At 38.1% G+C, this 14,742-nt stretch overlaps 1 protein-coding gene and 1 pseudogene across 2 annotated transcripts; both read left to right on the top strand.

Annotated features, from left to right (window-relative positions):
- Positions 1 to 2,941: 2,941 nt before the first annotated feature.
- LOC308705231 lies at positions 2,942 to 7,009 on the top strand (annotated as a pseudogene). Its single transcript has 3 exons — positions 2,942 to 3,065; positions 6,220 to 6,581; positions 6,681 to 7,009. The product of its transcript is annotated as an uncharacterized misc_RNA (transcript).
- Positions 7,010 to 12,026: 5,017 nt separating this feature from the next.
- Positions 12,027 to 14,533, top strand: LOC308680941 (uncharacterized protein). Its single transcript, XM_081349407.1, has 6 exons — positions 12,027 to 12,052; positions 12,129 to 12,210; positions 12,327 to 12,668; positions 12,767 to 13,105; positions 13,286 to 13,389; positions 13,730 to 14,533. Exons 1-6 carry the CDS (start codon positions 12,050 to 12,052, stop codon positions 13,865 to 13,867), a joined length of 1,008 nt encoding a protein of 335 aa, XP_081205533.1. The 5' UTR covers positions 12,027 to 12,049; the 3' UTR covers positions 13,868 to 14,533.
- The last annotated feature ends 209 nt before the right edge of the window (positions 14,534 to 14,742 follow it).

Below are 14,742 nucleotides of genomic sequence, written 5' to 3' on the forward strand. Positions count from 1 at the left end.
AGTAGTATAAAAGATCGGTATTTACACATGTCTGAGTTCGGAGATGCTGACACCAACATTCACCTCAATCCTCCCCACCACCACCAGGATGGTCTCTTCCCATACCTCCCGAGGGTCGGCTGCACCCCCGCCTTCGTCTTCAGGCAGGAATTGCAGAATCCATTAAGATCCAAATAACTTCATATCATAATACTTGCTTGCTGGGCTGTTAATAGATTTATGCTTTGTTACATAATTTTGCCTCCCGAGTCTTTCTGGTAGAACTATAAAGCGTAGATATAATGGTTTAATAAACAAAACTATGGGTAGGCTACACACACAACTAAACTAAGCAAAGATTATATACAGAATAAAGAAAGTAAAGAAAAGTAAAGAAAGAGAGAGAGAAGAGAAGAGGATGGCAAGATTACAATCAGTTAACCACAATGTACGAGAAACATCAAAGAATCAGGGTCACCTTAAAAGGGGCACAATAACTTGTAAAGGCTTTAAATACGGGTACTTGCATTGACTTCTGTTGCTGAACAAGTCCAGATACAGTGAATTCTGGAAATTCTTGATGATTTTGTCAGGAGTGCGCTGAAGCGTTCGTTTGGGTTCTTCTGGGTGGTCCATGTTGAATCCAATGAAGGTAACTTGAAGATAAAGACGCCGGAAGGAGACAGGAAATGTAGTGTCTCAAAAGACATAGAGCGAAGATCTGAACTGATCAGAGAACTCTTAAAGGCCCTATCAGTTCACACACATTTGGTGAGGTGACCAATCAATCAAAGATGTTCAGGAGAACATCTTATCCCTATTTGCATGTTTATGGTGGCATGGAGAATTTGTGCAGTTTTTACACAAAGGTTTGGTAAAAATATTATGATGCATTTTATCATTACATCCTACACACTATAAATTATGAAATGTAAAGAGGTTTCTTTTGATACCAAGAACGTCTAGGTCTAGCCCAATCACCTTCAAGTTGTAACAAAACGAGCCAATGGACATTGGCCAGTGAGATTTGCATGTCGAGTCACACCTACCCAGACATATGGGTATAAATAGGACAGTCATTACTCACTTCATGTTTGCTGAGGAGCCGAGACAGGATCCTGGCCATTCAGCAGTGGTTCAGGGCTGTGGCAGGAGGGACGTAACGTCTCAATTACCTCCTTCAGTGGATGGGGGTTACATTAGAAACCTATTTGTTCCCATTCAGTCAGTCACGTTCGACGTTACGTCCCCAAAATGCGAACTCCATGCCCGTGGCGAATGAGGATGTGGCTAAGAGTGAGTAAGCAGAGCTTCCTGGGGCCAGCGGCGGAACAGAAATAAATGCGTTCACTGTCTCCTGGGACAGAGTTGCTCCCTCCATCTCTGGGCCTCCCGTCTCAGGGCCGCTTTGCTGCACGATTTTTGCTGCACGATTGGAGAGTTTAGGGGCAGGATGGCCTCAATTTCCTTTTGTAGTGCCGAGAACTGCTGGGCAAATTTCCTCGACAGTGTGACTGGAGAGGCCGGCCTGGGAGATGGGGTGCCGAGAACTGCTGGGCAAATTTCCTCGACAGTGTGACTGGAGAGGCCGGCCTGGGAGATGGGGTGCCGAGAACTGCTGGGCAAAGTCCTCGACAGTGTGGCCGGAGAGAACAGCCTGGGAGATGGGGTGCTGAGATAGCGAACTTTGTCGGCGTCCTTCATCTCAGCCAGGTCCAACCAAAGATGCCATTCCTGAACCACCAAGGTGGACATCGTTTGGCCAAGGACCCGCGGGTCATCACCCAGAGGGTGAGGTCAGTCTCATGCACAGCTCCTGCAACAACCCCGGCTCAGAAGTACCCTCGTGCAGCTCATTGAGAACTTTTGCCTGATAAACCTGAAAGATGGCGATGGCATGCAGGATGGAGGCAGCCTGTCCAGAAGCAGAGTAAGCGTTAGAAGCAAGGGCTGCTGTCATCTTACCTGCCTTGGATGGGAGGTGCAAACATTTCCACAAGTGCACTGCAATTGCATCCTTCACCTGTGGAATGTCCACGTAACCCTTGGCAGCCCCACCATCGAGGGTAGTGAGAGTGGAAGAGGCAGAAGAATGGATTCGGGCAGTAAAAGGTGCTTTTCACATTTTCTGAACCTCCTCATGCACCTCCGCGAAGAAAGGCACTGGAGCGGTACCCAGGAACCAATCATCCAACTGCGAGCGCTTGGGACACAGTGGAGGGTTCCACTCAAGCCCAATGCTAGTCGTTGCCTGGAAAAGCATGGCCGTCAGCTCTGAATCTGATTCAGCATAAGCTACAACCCTGGAGGGGTCAGATATGCTTCCTCATCCTCTCAAGAGGACAAAAGGCCCCTCCCCGATACAGCGTTCAACATCCGATCCTCATCCGGAGCATCGAATGATATACAAGGTGCCTCACGTGAGTGACCCACACCAGAATTCAGCAACTCGATGGCACATGGTATGCAAGAGGAGTGGGAGGTCCGTGGGGGAAGACCTGATAGAGAGGCTCCCCACTGTAACCCTCAGGTCTCCCAGAGTGCTAACCAGACCCGCACCTCTACTATGAGAAGCGGCAGTGGAAGGGTAGCTGCAGAGGGGCTTATACCTTCGTGAAGAAGGAGAGTTGCGACCACAATGTCAACATGGAAATGCTCTCGCAGTGAAGGCATGCACCATCCGCAAACGCTTTATCAGCATGTGGTTTGCCCAGGCATGTGAGACAGCAATCATGGCCTTCAGATGAGGACAGGAAACGGTCGCATCCAGAAACACATAACTAACTAAAAGACAAAGACGCTGATCGCCCGTGCGTGCACTTTTAGGGAAATAAAAGCTCTAGCGTAAAATTCTGCCAGGAAGACTCAAATGTTACGTCACCTATTACTTTCTGGTCTATCCAATCACTATATAATACTTGGAGTATAAAAGATCGGTACTTACATTTGTTTGAGTTTGCAGATGACGACGCAAACATTCACCTCCATCCTCCCCACCACCACCAGGATAGTCCCTGTCCGTACCTGGGTCGGCTACGCCCCTACCTTCATCTTCAGGCAGGATATGCAGAAGATACCCTCTGAATGTGAACTACAGACGGGGCCTGCGCCAAAGAACTTTACCATCCAATATTTTTGTTTTCATTTTCTGGTCTATGAATTAATAAACGTCATTGTGATATCATCTCGCCTTCCAAGTCTTTCTGGTAGAACTGCTCTTTCAGCCGAAATGCCCAGGGATTAATGAAGCTCTGAATGAACAGTCCATCCACTGAATGAGCTGGATCCACACACTGCTGGAAGGCGCCTTCACACCGGCAGAGAGAACCCAACAAATAGCAATAATAATTGGTGTTTTTTGAGATCTTTCTCCTAATAGCAATGAAAATAGCTTTTTGCTCTCTTTTAGAGAAATGTGCACTTTCCTCTTCTGAGGGTGACAGGATTGAGCGACCGTTGTACAACCGCTCAGCTCCGAAGCAAAAAATGTATAAAGTGAGTATGCCTGTCTTATTTATACACATATGTCCGGGTAGGTGTGACTCGGCACGCAAATCTCACTGGTTAATGTCCATTGGCTCATTATGTTACCACTTGGAGGTGATTGGGCTCCCAGCCGAGACCCCATGACGTCAGTCTGACGTGACGTTGAATGTGACTGACTGAATGGGAAAGATGGGGATTTGAAGACATTAAAGCATTGATACATCATCTTTTGGATATCAGTATTTGAAGTTACCCTTACATAACTAAAGAATCCTAACTAGGCTAATGTAACATAGGGACATTGTCTTCCTTAAATATTAACCCATATTAACATGGGTTAAATCCCTTCTTGAACCCATCTTCTACTGAACTTGAAATCACAAAAAATAACACTTCAACAAATAATTAAGATCACAGGCTAAAAGGACTGACAAGGTACTATTATATGTTTAATGGATATATATTTTTAAGATAATAATATTATATATTTTACCTCATCATAGCTAAAACTACTGTAACTTTTTCTTAGGCCTCAACTTTTCTAAGATGTTTTTTTTTTTCTCTAACAATGCAAAGCAACTTGCAGTGGTTGACTGTTTGAATGTTGTTTCTGTGGTTTTGATTCAGAGTGTGCTGTTTGAAACAGACAGAGGTCAGTCTTGTGGGTAGGAAACTGCTTTAGCCATGAAGTGCATGTGTCACGCATGTGCATGCAAACAGATCTCATAGTTCAAAGCTTGTGTGTGTGTGTGTGTGTGTGTGTGTGTGTGTGTGTGTGTGTGTGTGTGTGTGTGTGTGTGTGTGTGTTGTTATATATGTGTATATATATATATACAATATATTGCGCTTCAAAAAGTTAAAAGCCTTACTTATATTAATTAAAATGAGACACTTCAAATGCTGAAAATGCATCCGCTGACATTCACCCCAGTGACTCTCACTCTATAATGATCAGTTTCTTCCTGCCTCTCATGCGACAGGAAATGATGCAGCCTATCTCTGACAGCTAGAGTCACATCCTCTCCTTATATGGACAGAGTCTGAGTCTGCAGTAGGTTTGATGGTGGTGTAAACAAGGCCCAAAATGATCATGTGTTTTGTGAATGAAATCCAAATAGTGAGCCTGTTAGTGGGCAAAAAATACATTATTTCTGTGAACACAATATAGCTGAAGTGCTTTTATCTCTTTGATCTGGTGTGTGGGTTGTGTGTTTAGTCTTTTATGATGGCTTAGGTACTTTTGTGGTTAAGAATCAACTCAAATGTCCACTTTACATCCGATCATCAAAGACTTATGAAAACATTAACTTTGAAACAGAACTTAAATTTAAGCAATATCTGACCATGAGATTTATTTAAGGCTCTTTAAAAATGAACCAGTTGTGCAAAAGAAGCATCTTTTTTTAAATTGAATATTGCATTGTGAAACAATAATGCATTTCATAGCTATCCTGGTTTACTGCTTTGAGGAAGATTTGTCAGATTATGATCAGTTTGCATGTGTTTTATTCAAGTGTTGAACTTCTGAAAATTATGTTTGTGCATTAATATGAATATGAAAAGATTTATGTTAGGTCATGTATTATTTCAGTGCAAAATTAGTTATAGTGTCTCTGTCCTTGGTGCTGAAATTACAAATCCGTGTCCCATTCACTTCTGACTTTAATGATTTAAGGCCTTAACAAAAACACAGCATTAGTTGTCATGGTTGAGATTTAAGTCTCTGAAATATTATGGGGAAAAGAGAAACTATAAATATTATTATTTCAATAATAATTTTAAAATGAATAAAAATGTGTTGTGTCTACTGCTACCTCACCCACAAAAATAACCACTGCATTAGGCTATTTCTTTCAGTGAAGAGACTCATTTCCTGTTTTTGTTCTTATGATACTATCAAAATAATTATTAACCACATTTATATACATACAGATGCTAACCATTGTTATGTGTACTTTATAGTTTTAATATGCAGTAGGCAGTTTATCAAATGTCATACAGAATTCTGTTCTGTTAATCGTTGTCTGTCTACGGTATATAAATAAGGCTCTTTTTTTTTTTTGAAATGGAAGTATAGTTGAGTTTTAACATGTTGTGGTTTTGTTGCAGCAACAGGTGTGAAAAAAGACCTGTGAAAACAAACAGAAATGAAGGACATGGGTCAGTCTCACTGCACTACACAGTGGCATATGCAATCATATTTCCTTTAACTTCAAAAAGCAATTCTTGAAAAAAGAAATTCTTAGCATTTATGAGATTCAGTTACAGTGTAGGAAATTTGTCTGTGATTTTCAGATTTTCACTTTTTTGGGCATATATAGTATAACTCCACCACCGCATCAGTTGATTGGCTGCTGTCACAGAAGTGGTTTTCACCAACTTCAAAACCCTTTTCAAATGACCAATCAGCTTTAAAGCCGTGTGAATAAATAAGACAGAAGTGTACATGCACCTCATTTGTTTGAAGCAGAGATTGAAGGACACATGGTGTATGGACAGTCTACTGATCTGCCTCTATTATACCTGGCGTGAAAGGGTTGTTTTGGGCTTATTCGTGTTTTGTTTTTGTTGTTTTTGGGAATTTAAAACATGAGGATAATTTTAGAAGACAAGTGATCATGAGATATTATTTAATCATTTTGTTCTTCTCAACAATAGGTAAATATACTTGAATACTTTCCTATTCAACAGAACTCTATTTAATGTCTATTTATCAGAACTCTGTCAATTAAATGTACCTGCTTGATTTTGCAGTCTGCTCCTCTGATGTGTCCTCTAATGTGGATGTTGTTCAGGAAGATGTAAAAGTAGTTCGAGCTGGAGAGGATGTGAATCTTACGTGCAGCTTTTCAAAGCTTCTGCAATCAACAAAAGCATGGTTTAAACAGACGGCTGATGGAAGAGTCATACAAATTGTGTCTTTATATTTAAATCAACAACCCAGTTGGAATAAGGACTTTGAGAAAATGAATCGTTTTAATGTTACCAAAGGAGATGATCATTTTAATCTGACCATTTTACAGACAAAGCCTTCAGACTCATCAACATATTACTGTGTCATTGCATCATATTACAGCATTGGAATGGGTGCAGGCACTATAGATTATTTTTTAAAGGTAAGTTTGACTGCTTGTTATTTTAGCTTTGTTTGATTTATAGGCATCTGAATTTATTTTTTTCGTACTATTTCTGTTCCTTTTATGTCACTTTTCAAGCTGGACACACAACTCTTCAGCAGTCTTTGATAGACACGCTTCATCCAGGGGATTCAGTGAATTTGCAGTGCAGCATCTTCAGTGAGAGTTGTGCTGGAGAACACAGCGTCTACTGGTTCAGACAAAGCTTGGGAGACTCTCAAGGAGTCCTTTACACCAAAGGAGAGAGAAATGGTCAGTGTAAGAACAGCAGTGAGTCTCAAACGCAGAGCTGCGTCTACAATCTCCTCAAGAGCAACATCAGTGACTCTGATGCTGGGATTTACTACTGCGCTGTGGCCGCATGTGGAGAGATACTGTTTGGAAAAGGAACTCAACTCAATATTTGAGGTAAGGTTTTGGAGACATGTTTAATTTTGCCACTCAGGAGGAGCATTTAAATCATTTATTGTGGGAAATAATACCAATGGACTGATCTGTTAATATGAATTATGTCTTTTCAGAGAGTGGTGTGAATACAACCCTGCTTGTTCTTGGGATTTCAAACATCATATTTTTTATTTTAACTGTTTTTCTGACCATAAAATTATGTCAGAATCCGAATAAAGGTAAGGTTTCTTTTTTACCACACATTGATAAGACATGTACAGTATTTATAACATGTTTATGAAAATACAACAATAGCCACTACAGCAATATTATACTTGATTGAATGTTTTTCTTTTTCACTCACAATCTACAAAACTCAAGAGAGTCAAGTAAGTTTCTAGTTTTATGTTTGAGATTAAAATCATATATTTATTCATTAGAATCATAAAGTAAGTCTTAGCACATGCAAATGATTATGCTAGTGGGTCTCATTTTATGTGGCAATGTCTCTGATTTTTTTTTTCTTCTTCTGCATTATTGTAGGGTGAAGACATCCTGAGTTATGCAGCTCACAATTCTTTCATTGCAAATGGACTCAGAGTAAGGATTACTCAAGAACACTCTCTGGTGACATACAGCATGTATAGTGAAAGAATGCCAATAATCGCAAAACAGAAGTAACAGTTTCCCATTCAAGCCTAGTTTATGAGGTAAAACATGTTTTGCTGTATATTTTCAGTACTGCTTTGTAACAGTGTGTATACATACCAGATTTGCAAAAGTTAATGTCACATCGCAAGTCTTTTTCATATTGTTCTGTATTTTCATGACCTTTTTATCATGTTATTTGAGTTTTACATATAGTTGGTTGCATGTACATATGGTCATTTATATAAAACAGAAACCAGATAGTCTTGTCTGTATATTAACTTAAACTGTACTTAAATTATATGGTGTTTTCATACTTGAAAGTATCTAAATTAAGATGATAATTTCTCAAAGCACATGCCACAAACTCCTTGTTTGTATAGTGCAAATGTAAAACCAGATTTTTAGCTTACAAAGTAATTTTCATAAATGGTGTTATGTGTAAAACAATGCATGTTCTGTGATATCCACATACATGGCTTTAATGTTCCCCAAAAAATGTAACAGTGTAATATAGGTGTGGATTCACGTTTCTATTGTGCAAGTAAATAACTAAAACAAAGTCTGCTTCATCCATTATTGTTTCTGTATCTTGCTGTATGCCTCTTTTTACTAGTGTCAGTGACAATGTGTTACATTATCCAAACAGATTCTTCCTTTAGCAAAAATTCTTCATTTAAACATTCCACTAACACATTTAACTAAAACACAAACTGACATTAAAACTACTTATGTGTTCTCTATTGATTGCATAACATATTTTGGCTTATTTTTTTATTGACTTTATGCTAGAGTACTTACATATTTTTGAAATGCGAAAAATGTAGTCACTTTTTTTAAAAAAATATTACTGTAGACAACTAACGTGAAGTCATATTCTCTGTATAAATCATTAGTTATGTCTAATTATGTCTTTTGAAAATGTAAAAATGCTGAACGTTTTCTGTGATGGGTAGGTTTACGGTTAGGACCAAGAAACTGTCATTAGCTCTCAGTATAAAAAACGTTGCTGGATGTTATCTCTCATTGCAAATGCACAGGTCGAGTCTAATAGAAACAAAGTCCCTCACGAACAGGATGACTCCGGGTCATCAACTATTTAACCTAGGGCTGGGGAAAAAATCGATTTGATTTAAAAATCGAGTTGGTAGGTCAAATCGATTCATATTTTCAAAAAAATCGATTTTTTAGATTTTTTTTCTCCCCCTCTTCTATATAGCGTGCAATACTTTGCATTCGCCAAATCTTCCTTCAGGGTTTCCGTAGAACGCTCCCTGCGGCGCAGCCCTCGATGCTTCACGACATCACGACAAAAATATAGGCTAGCATGTTTAATTTTTTAACGGTCCTCCACGACGACGGCGCGCGAGTGAGTGAGTGAGTGAGGGAGAGTGAGGGAGAGTGTGTGTTCGCGAGTGAGTGAGTGAGCGAGTGAGTGTGACTGTGTGTGCGCGCGAGAGTGAGTGTGAGTGTGTGTGTGTGTGTGTGTGAGAGAGAGAGAGAGAGAGAGAGAGAGAGAGAGAGAGAGAGAGAGAGAGCTGTATGTGAGCGAGTGAATGAGTGAGTGTGTGTGTGTGTGTGTGTAGGCTATGTGAGTGAGCTTGTGTAGCCTATATGTGCGAGTGAATGAGTGTGTGAGACGGCTCGCGATGACTGGTCGTAAAACAACGTGTAGTCTGACATGTTTCTTGTCCACGACATGACAAGATTTTTAGGAGTCAAAATCGTGTAATTTGACAGTGACTATCCTAACAGACAAACAAAAATTTGTTTATGGTGATGCACTTTAATTAAATACAATAAATATATATTTTTAAAATATATTTACAGTTCGCAGTTATTTTGTTTTAAATGGGGGGGGGGGGGGGGAATCGAATCGAATCGTAAATCGAGTTTTTTATAAAAAAATCGCAGATTTTTTTAGGGGAAAAAATCGCCCAGCTCTAATTTAACCCATGACTTCCTGCAGACTGTCCCTATAATTTTTTCATGTGCACATATTGCATGTCATAGAATATTATTTAAACACACACACACACACACACACACACACACACACACACATTTGGAATCCGTTCTTCACAGTGGAGGACTTTGTGTATAGCTATGGTAGAAGGACTTTTAGGTGAGTCACTACCACCACTAACAGGTAAGCATAAAAATGCCGAAGCAACCGGTGCCTCTGCTGGCAAGAGAGCAAAGCTTTTTTTTTTTTATTGACATATTTGTAGAACATTAAGGCATTCGTTGTTTCAGATTTTACAAACAAACCTGAGCGTACATACAAATATTACATCTCAATATACATATCATTCCCATCAGTAGGCTAAGTAAATTGAAGGCAAGGTAAAATAAATAAATAAAATAAAATAATAAAAATAAAAATAGACGAACAAATAAATATATAAAGAAGGGGAGTAGGACATTATTCAATTTATAAAACCAAAATCTTCCAATAAGGAGTACAAATACACTGCTTTAGGACTTTTCATCCTTCTTGTTTACCTGAGACGAGCGGAGAGGAAGGAGCGCAGTGCATGCAGTGACATCATGTCAGAATCACATGTAATAAAATACCTAACTTTATCACTATAAATATAAACAAATAAGATTTATTTTAGTACTCACTATCAAGCTAGCATATCGATACTGGTAAAGTTTAAAATATACTTTGTTTGATTCGGTAACAAGCTATATTTAGGCTATAGGTAACGAGTTATATTTATAAGGCAAAGCTAAAAACAGGTTGCATTGATACACGTTTTTCCATTACCATCAGTTACACTGTGATGAAGGTGAATTTCGTGTAAGATTCATAACATATACGGTGTTTTGCATGTAAGAGTTTCCATGATGAAAACATTGTTGACTCTGATGAGGACTAATGTTACACTCCGGTGACAAGTACCGCATCGTCGGTTCGAGGACAGGTCCGGGGTCGAGGGCGAAGCAGAGGAGGTCGTTCAAGAGTGCGGGCAACCAGGGTCCGAGGAAGTAGTTTTTGCCTTGTTTGCCTTCGCTGACTGCATATGCAGGTGCTTTGAATTTTGAATGCTCTTTCTCTGCCATAATTTTACTCTTCGTAGGTTCCGCGCCTCTCTTGCACTTCTCAAATCAAACGGGTGCACGCGCATATGGGCAGATCTAGCAACAGGGGTGGTAGCCATGGTTGCAAGAGTGAGTGACAGTCACCCAAACCAATCAATTGTTTCGTCCCGAATGGAAACAATGAGCTGTGTTTATTGCAGATTAAAATGTCAACAGTCACTCGATTTTTATACTCTCTTTTTCAGAGCACTTACATTTTAATTATGTATTGGTATATAAAGACAGTTTAAACAAATTTGGAAAAAAGTTTTTTATAAAAATCCTATCTACCCTACCTTTAATGTAGCTTTTGTAATCTCTCACTTTTTGTACGGCTGTTCACAGTCCCTTAGGAAGAATAACCACGATTTTGTGATCGATTACTGTTTGTATTACCATAATTTTCCAAAAAATATCATGATTAAACGGTGTATAACATCGTATCTATGAACGTCTTGCTTGTTAACATACTTAAGTCTGAATCAGGCTTGAATTGGTTTGAAATTGACGCCATCCTTAATATTTACATGTGAGTAACACTTGCTGTTATGGTAAGGGGTGTGACTTTCCACGTTTCCAGAACACACGCTAAGCGGTGCCAATCACAACACACTGGGCCAGCTAACCAATCACAGCACATTTTGTAATTTGGAAGGAGGGGCTTCATCGAAACAGGAACTAAAGATTGGGGAGGGAAGTGCTGTAATGATGTTAAATAAGTAAAAAAATAATGTGTTTTTTGAACAATCAAGCATGAAAGCATATTCTAGTACACCTCCAAAACAAAATCAAGACTTCGTAAAAGGGCATAATAGGACCCCTTTAAACTTGATCATGCCCTGCCATGTGCCAACCCCTTGATTCAAAACATGAAATTAATTATTTTATTTATTTATTCATTATTAAAATGTAATTAATTTAATTTAATATATACTGGACATTCACCATTGGTAGGCCTACTAAAACACTGACTTTTATAAGGGGCCCTTAAAAGGATTGTATTCTGGTTACATGCTTCTTTGAAACATCTTATTTCCTGCTTTTGTTATGTGTCAAACCACAAAATGCATTTCTAATAGCAATAAAAAAAAACATATTTATCAGAGTTTTCAGAGAGGCCAACTTTAGTTGCTAAAAACTGGGTAACTAAATAGTTCTATTACATTTCCTAATAAAAAAAAGACGTTTTTTCTTTAAGCAATGGAAAGATGGTTGGGTTCGATTTTTTTTAGATATTTTGATGTGGCGACAGTGTGTGAAAGCAGAAAAGTTAAGCTGAAAGTGCACATGTGCCTCAGTTGACTGAAGCAGAGACAGACGGACACATGGTAAGGACACAGTCTAGTGATCTACCCTTATTCTTTAGCGTGTGTGATTGTGTGGCTCATTCGTTTGCTTTTTCAGGGGAATTCCAAGCCTGAGGATAATTTTGGAAGAGGACTGATCATGAGATATTACTTCATTCTTTTGCTTTCCTCAACAATATGTAAATATAAATATAACTAAATGCTTATGCTTTGTAAACATAATAAACAACTCAAACATTTAACACTTTATAACACATTCAACTCTAAAGTATCTAATGTGTGCTTCCTTTTGCAGTCTGCGCTTCTGAAGTGAATGTTGTTCAGCAAGATTTAAAAATAGTTCAGTCTGGAGAGGATGTGAACTTAACCTGCAACTTTTCAGAGTTTCTGGAATCAACAGCATGGTTTAAACAGACGGCTGAAGGAAAATCTTTAAAGATTGTGTCTTTACACTTTAAACAACTCACTTGGAATAAGGACTTTGAGAAAATGAATCATTTTAATGTTACCAAAGGAGATAAACATTTTACTCTGCTCATTTTAAAGACAACGCCTTCAGACTCAGCAACATATTACTGTGTAGTCGCATCAAACTGGAAGATTGGAATGGGTGCAGGCACTAGATTAGTTGTCAGAGGTATATTTTCTTGCTTATTATTTATGTTTTGTGGGGATTGTGTTGGATGACTATTGGCCTTGCTTTTTCAAGTGTCCCTTTTATGACCCTTTGTCAAGATGCAGCCGTAGCGCACACAACTCTTCAGCAGTCTTTGATCGACACGCTTCATCCAGGGGATTCAGTGAATTTGCAGTGCAGCATCTTCAGTGAGAGTTGTGCTGGAGAACACAGTGTCTACTGGATCAGACAAAGCTTGGGAGACTCTCAAGGAGTCCTTTACACCAAAGGAGAGAGAAATGGTCAGTGTAAGAACAGCAGTGAGTCTCAAACGCAGAGCTGCGTCTACAATCTCCTCAAGAGCAACATCAGTGACTCTGATGCTGGGATTTACTACTGCGCTGTGGCCGCATGTGGAGAGATACTGTTTGGAAAAGGAACTCAACTCAATATTAGAGGTAAGGTGAAATGCAAATGTCTGGTTTAAGATGTTGAGATATTTGGTTTGATATTTGCTCTCTGGAAAAGTATTTCATTCATTTACATGAGTACATGATACCGAACTGATCTAATGAATGTAAAAAATATATAATAATCCAAGCAAAAGATATAAAATTTGTTTCATTTTATTGCCTTAGATGTGAATCCAACTCTTCTTGCTCTTGGAATTTCAAACATCATATTTTTTACTTCAACTGTTTTTCTGGCCATAAAACTATGCCAGAATCCAAATAAAGGTAAGGTTTCTTTTTTACCACACATTGATAAGACATGTAGATTATTTATTTTAACAATATTTATGAAAATACAACAATTGCCACTACAGAAATATTATATTTTATTACCTTTTTAATAAAACAATTTTTTTATTCACCCACAATCCACAAAACCCAAGAGAGTCAAGTAAGTTTCTGGTTTTATGTTTGAGATTCAAATCATATATTTATTAATTTGAATCATACATTAAGTCTTATCACGTGCAAATGATTATGCTAGTGGGTCTCCTTAAAAGACTTGACTTTTTTTCTCAATGTATGTGACAATGTCTTTGAATGTTTGTTTCTTCTTCTGCATTATTGTAGGGTGAAGACATTCTGAGTTATGCAGCTCACAATTCTTTCATTGCAAATGGACTCAGAGTAAAGATCACTCAAGAACACTCTCTGGTGACATACAGCATGTATAGTGAAAGAATGCCAATAATCGCAAAACAGAAGTAACAGTTTCCCATTCAAGCCTAGTTTATGAGGTAAAACATGTTTTACTGTATATTTTCAGTACTGCTTTAACAGTGTGTATACATACCAGATTTGCAACTATTAATGTCACATCACAAGTCTTTTTCATATTGTTCTGTAATTTCCTTACCTTTTTATCATGTTATTTGAGTTTTACATAATTGGTTACATATGGTCATGTATATAGAACAGAAACCAGATGGTCTTGTCTGTATATTAACTTACACTGTACTTAAATAATATTGTGTTTTTGATACTTGAAAGTATCTAAAATAAGATGATAATTTCTCAAAGCACATGCCACAAATTCCTTGTTTGTAGTATAAATGTAAGACATGATTTTTAGCTTACAAAGTAATTTTACATAAATGGTGTTGTGTAAGATGCATGTTCTGTGATATCTACATACATGCCTATAATGTCCCCTCACAAAATGTAACAATGTAATATAAATGCGTGGCTTCACATTTCTGTTGTGCAAGTAAATAACTAAAAAAGCTTTATCCATTATTGTTTTTGTATCTTGCTGTATGTCTCTTTTTATACTTAATGCATATTCAGGCAAACAGACTCTTCCTTCAGCAAAAATGCAATTTAATTGAAACATTCCACTAAAACATTCAAATTAAACACAAACTGACATTAAAACTCCTTATGTGTTCTCTATTGATTCCATAACATTTTGGTACATTTTTATTGACTTTATGGTACTAACATGTTTTCTGAAATACGAAAAAATAACCAGTCCATTTTTCTTCTTTTTTTAAATCATTACTGTAGAAAACTAAGGTGAAGTTCTCTGATATAAAGCATGATGTCTAAATGTCTTGAAAATGTAAAAATGCTGAAAGTTTTCA

Source organism: Scardinius erythrophthalmus (assembly GCF_964197995.2).
Source record: "Scardinius erythrophthalmus genome assembly, chromosome: 2".
Lineage (NCBI taxonomy): Eukaryota > Metazoa > Chordata > Actinopteri > Cypriniformes > Leuciscidae > Scardinius > Scardinius erythrophthalmus.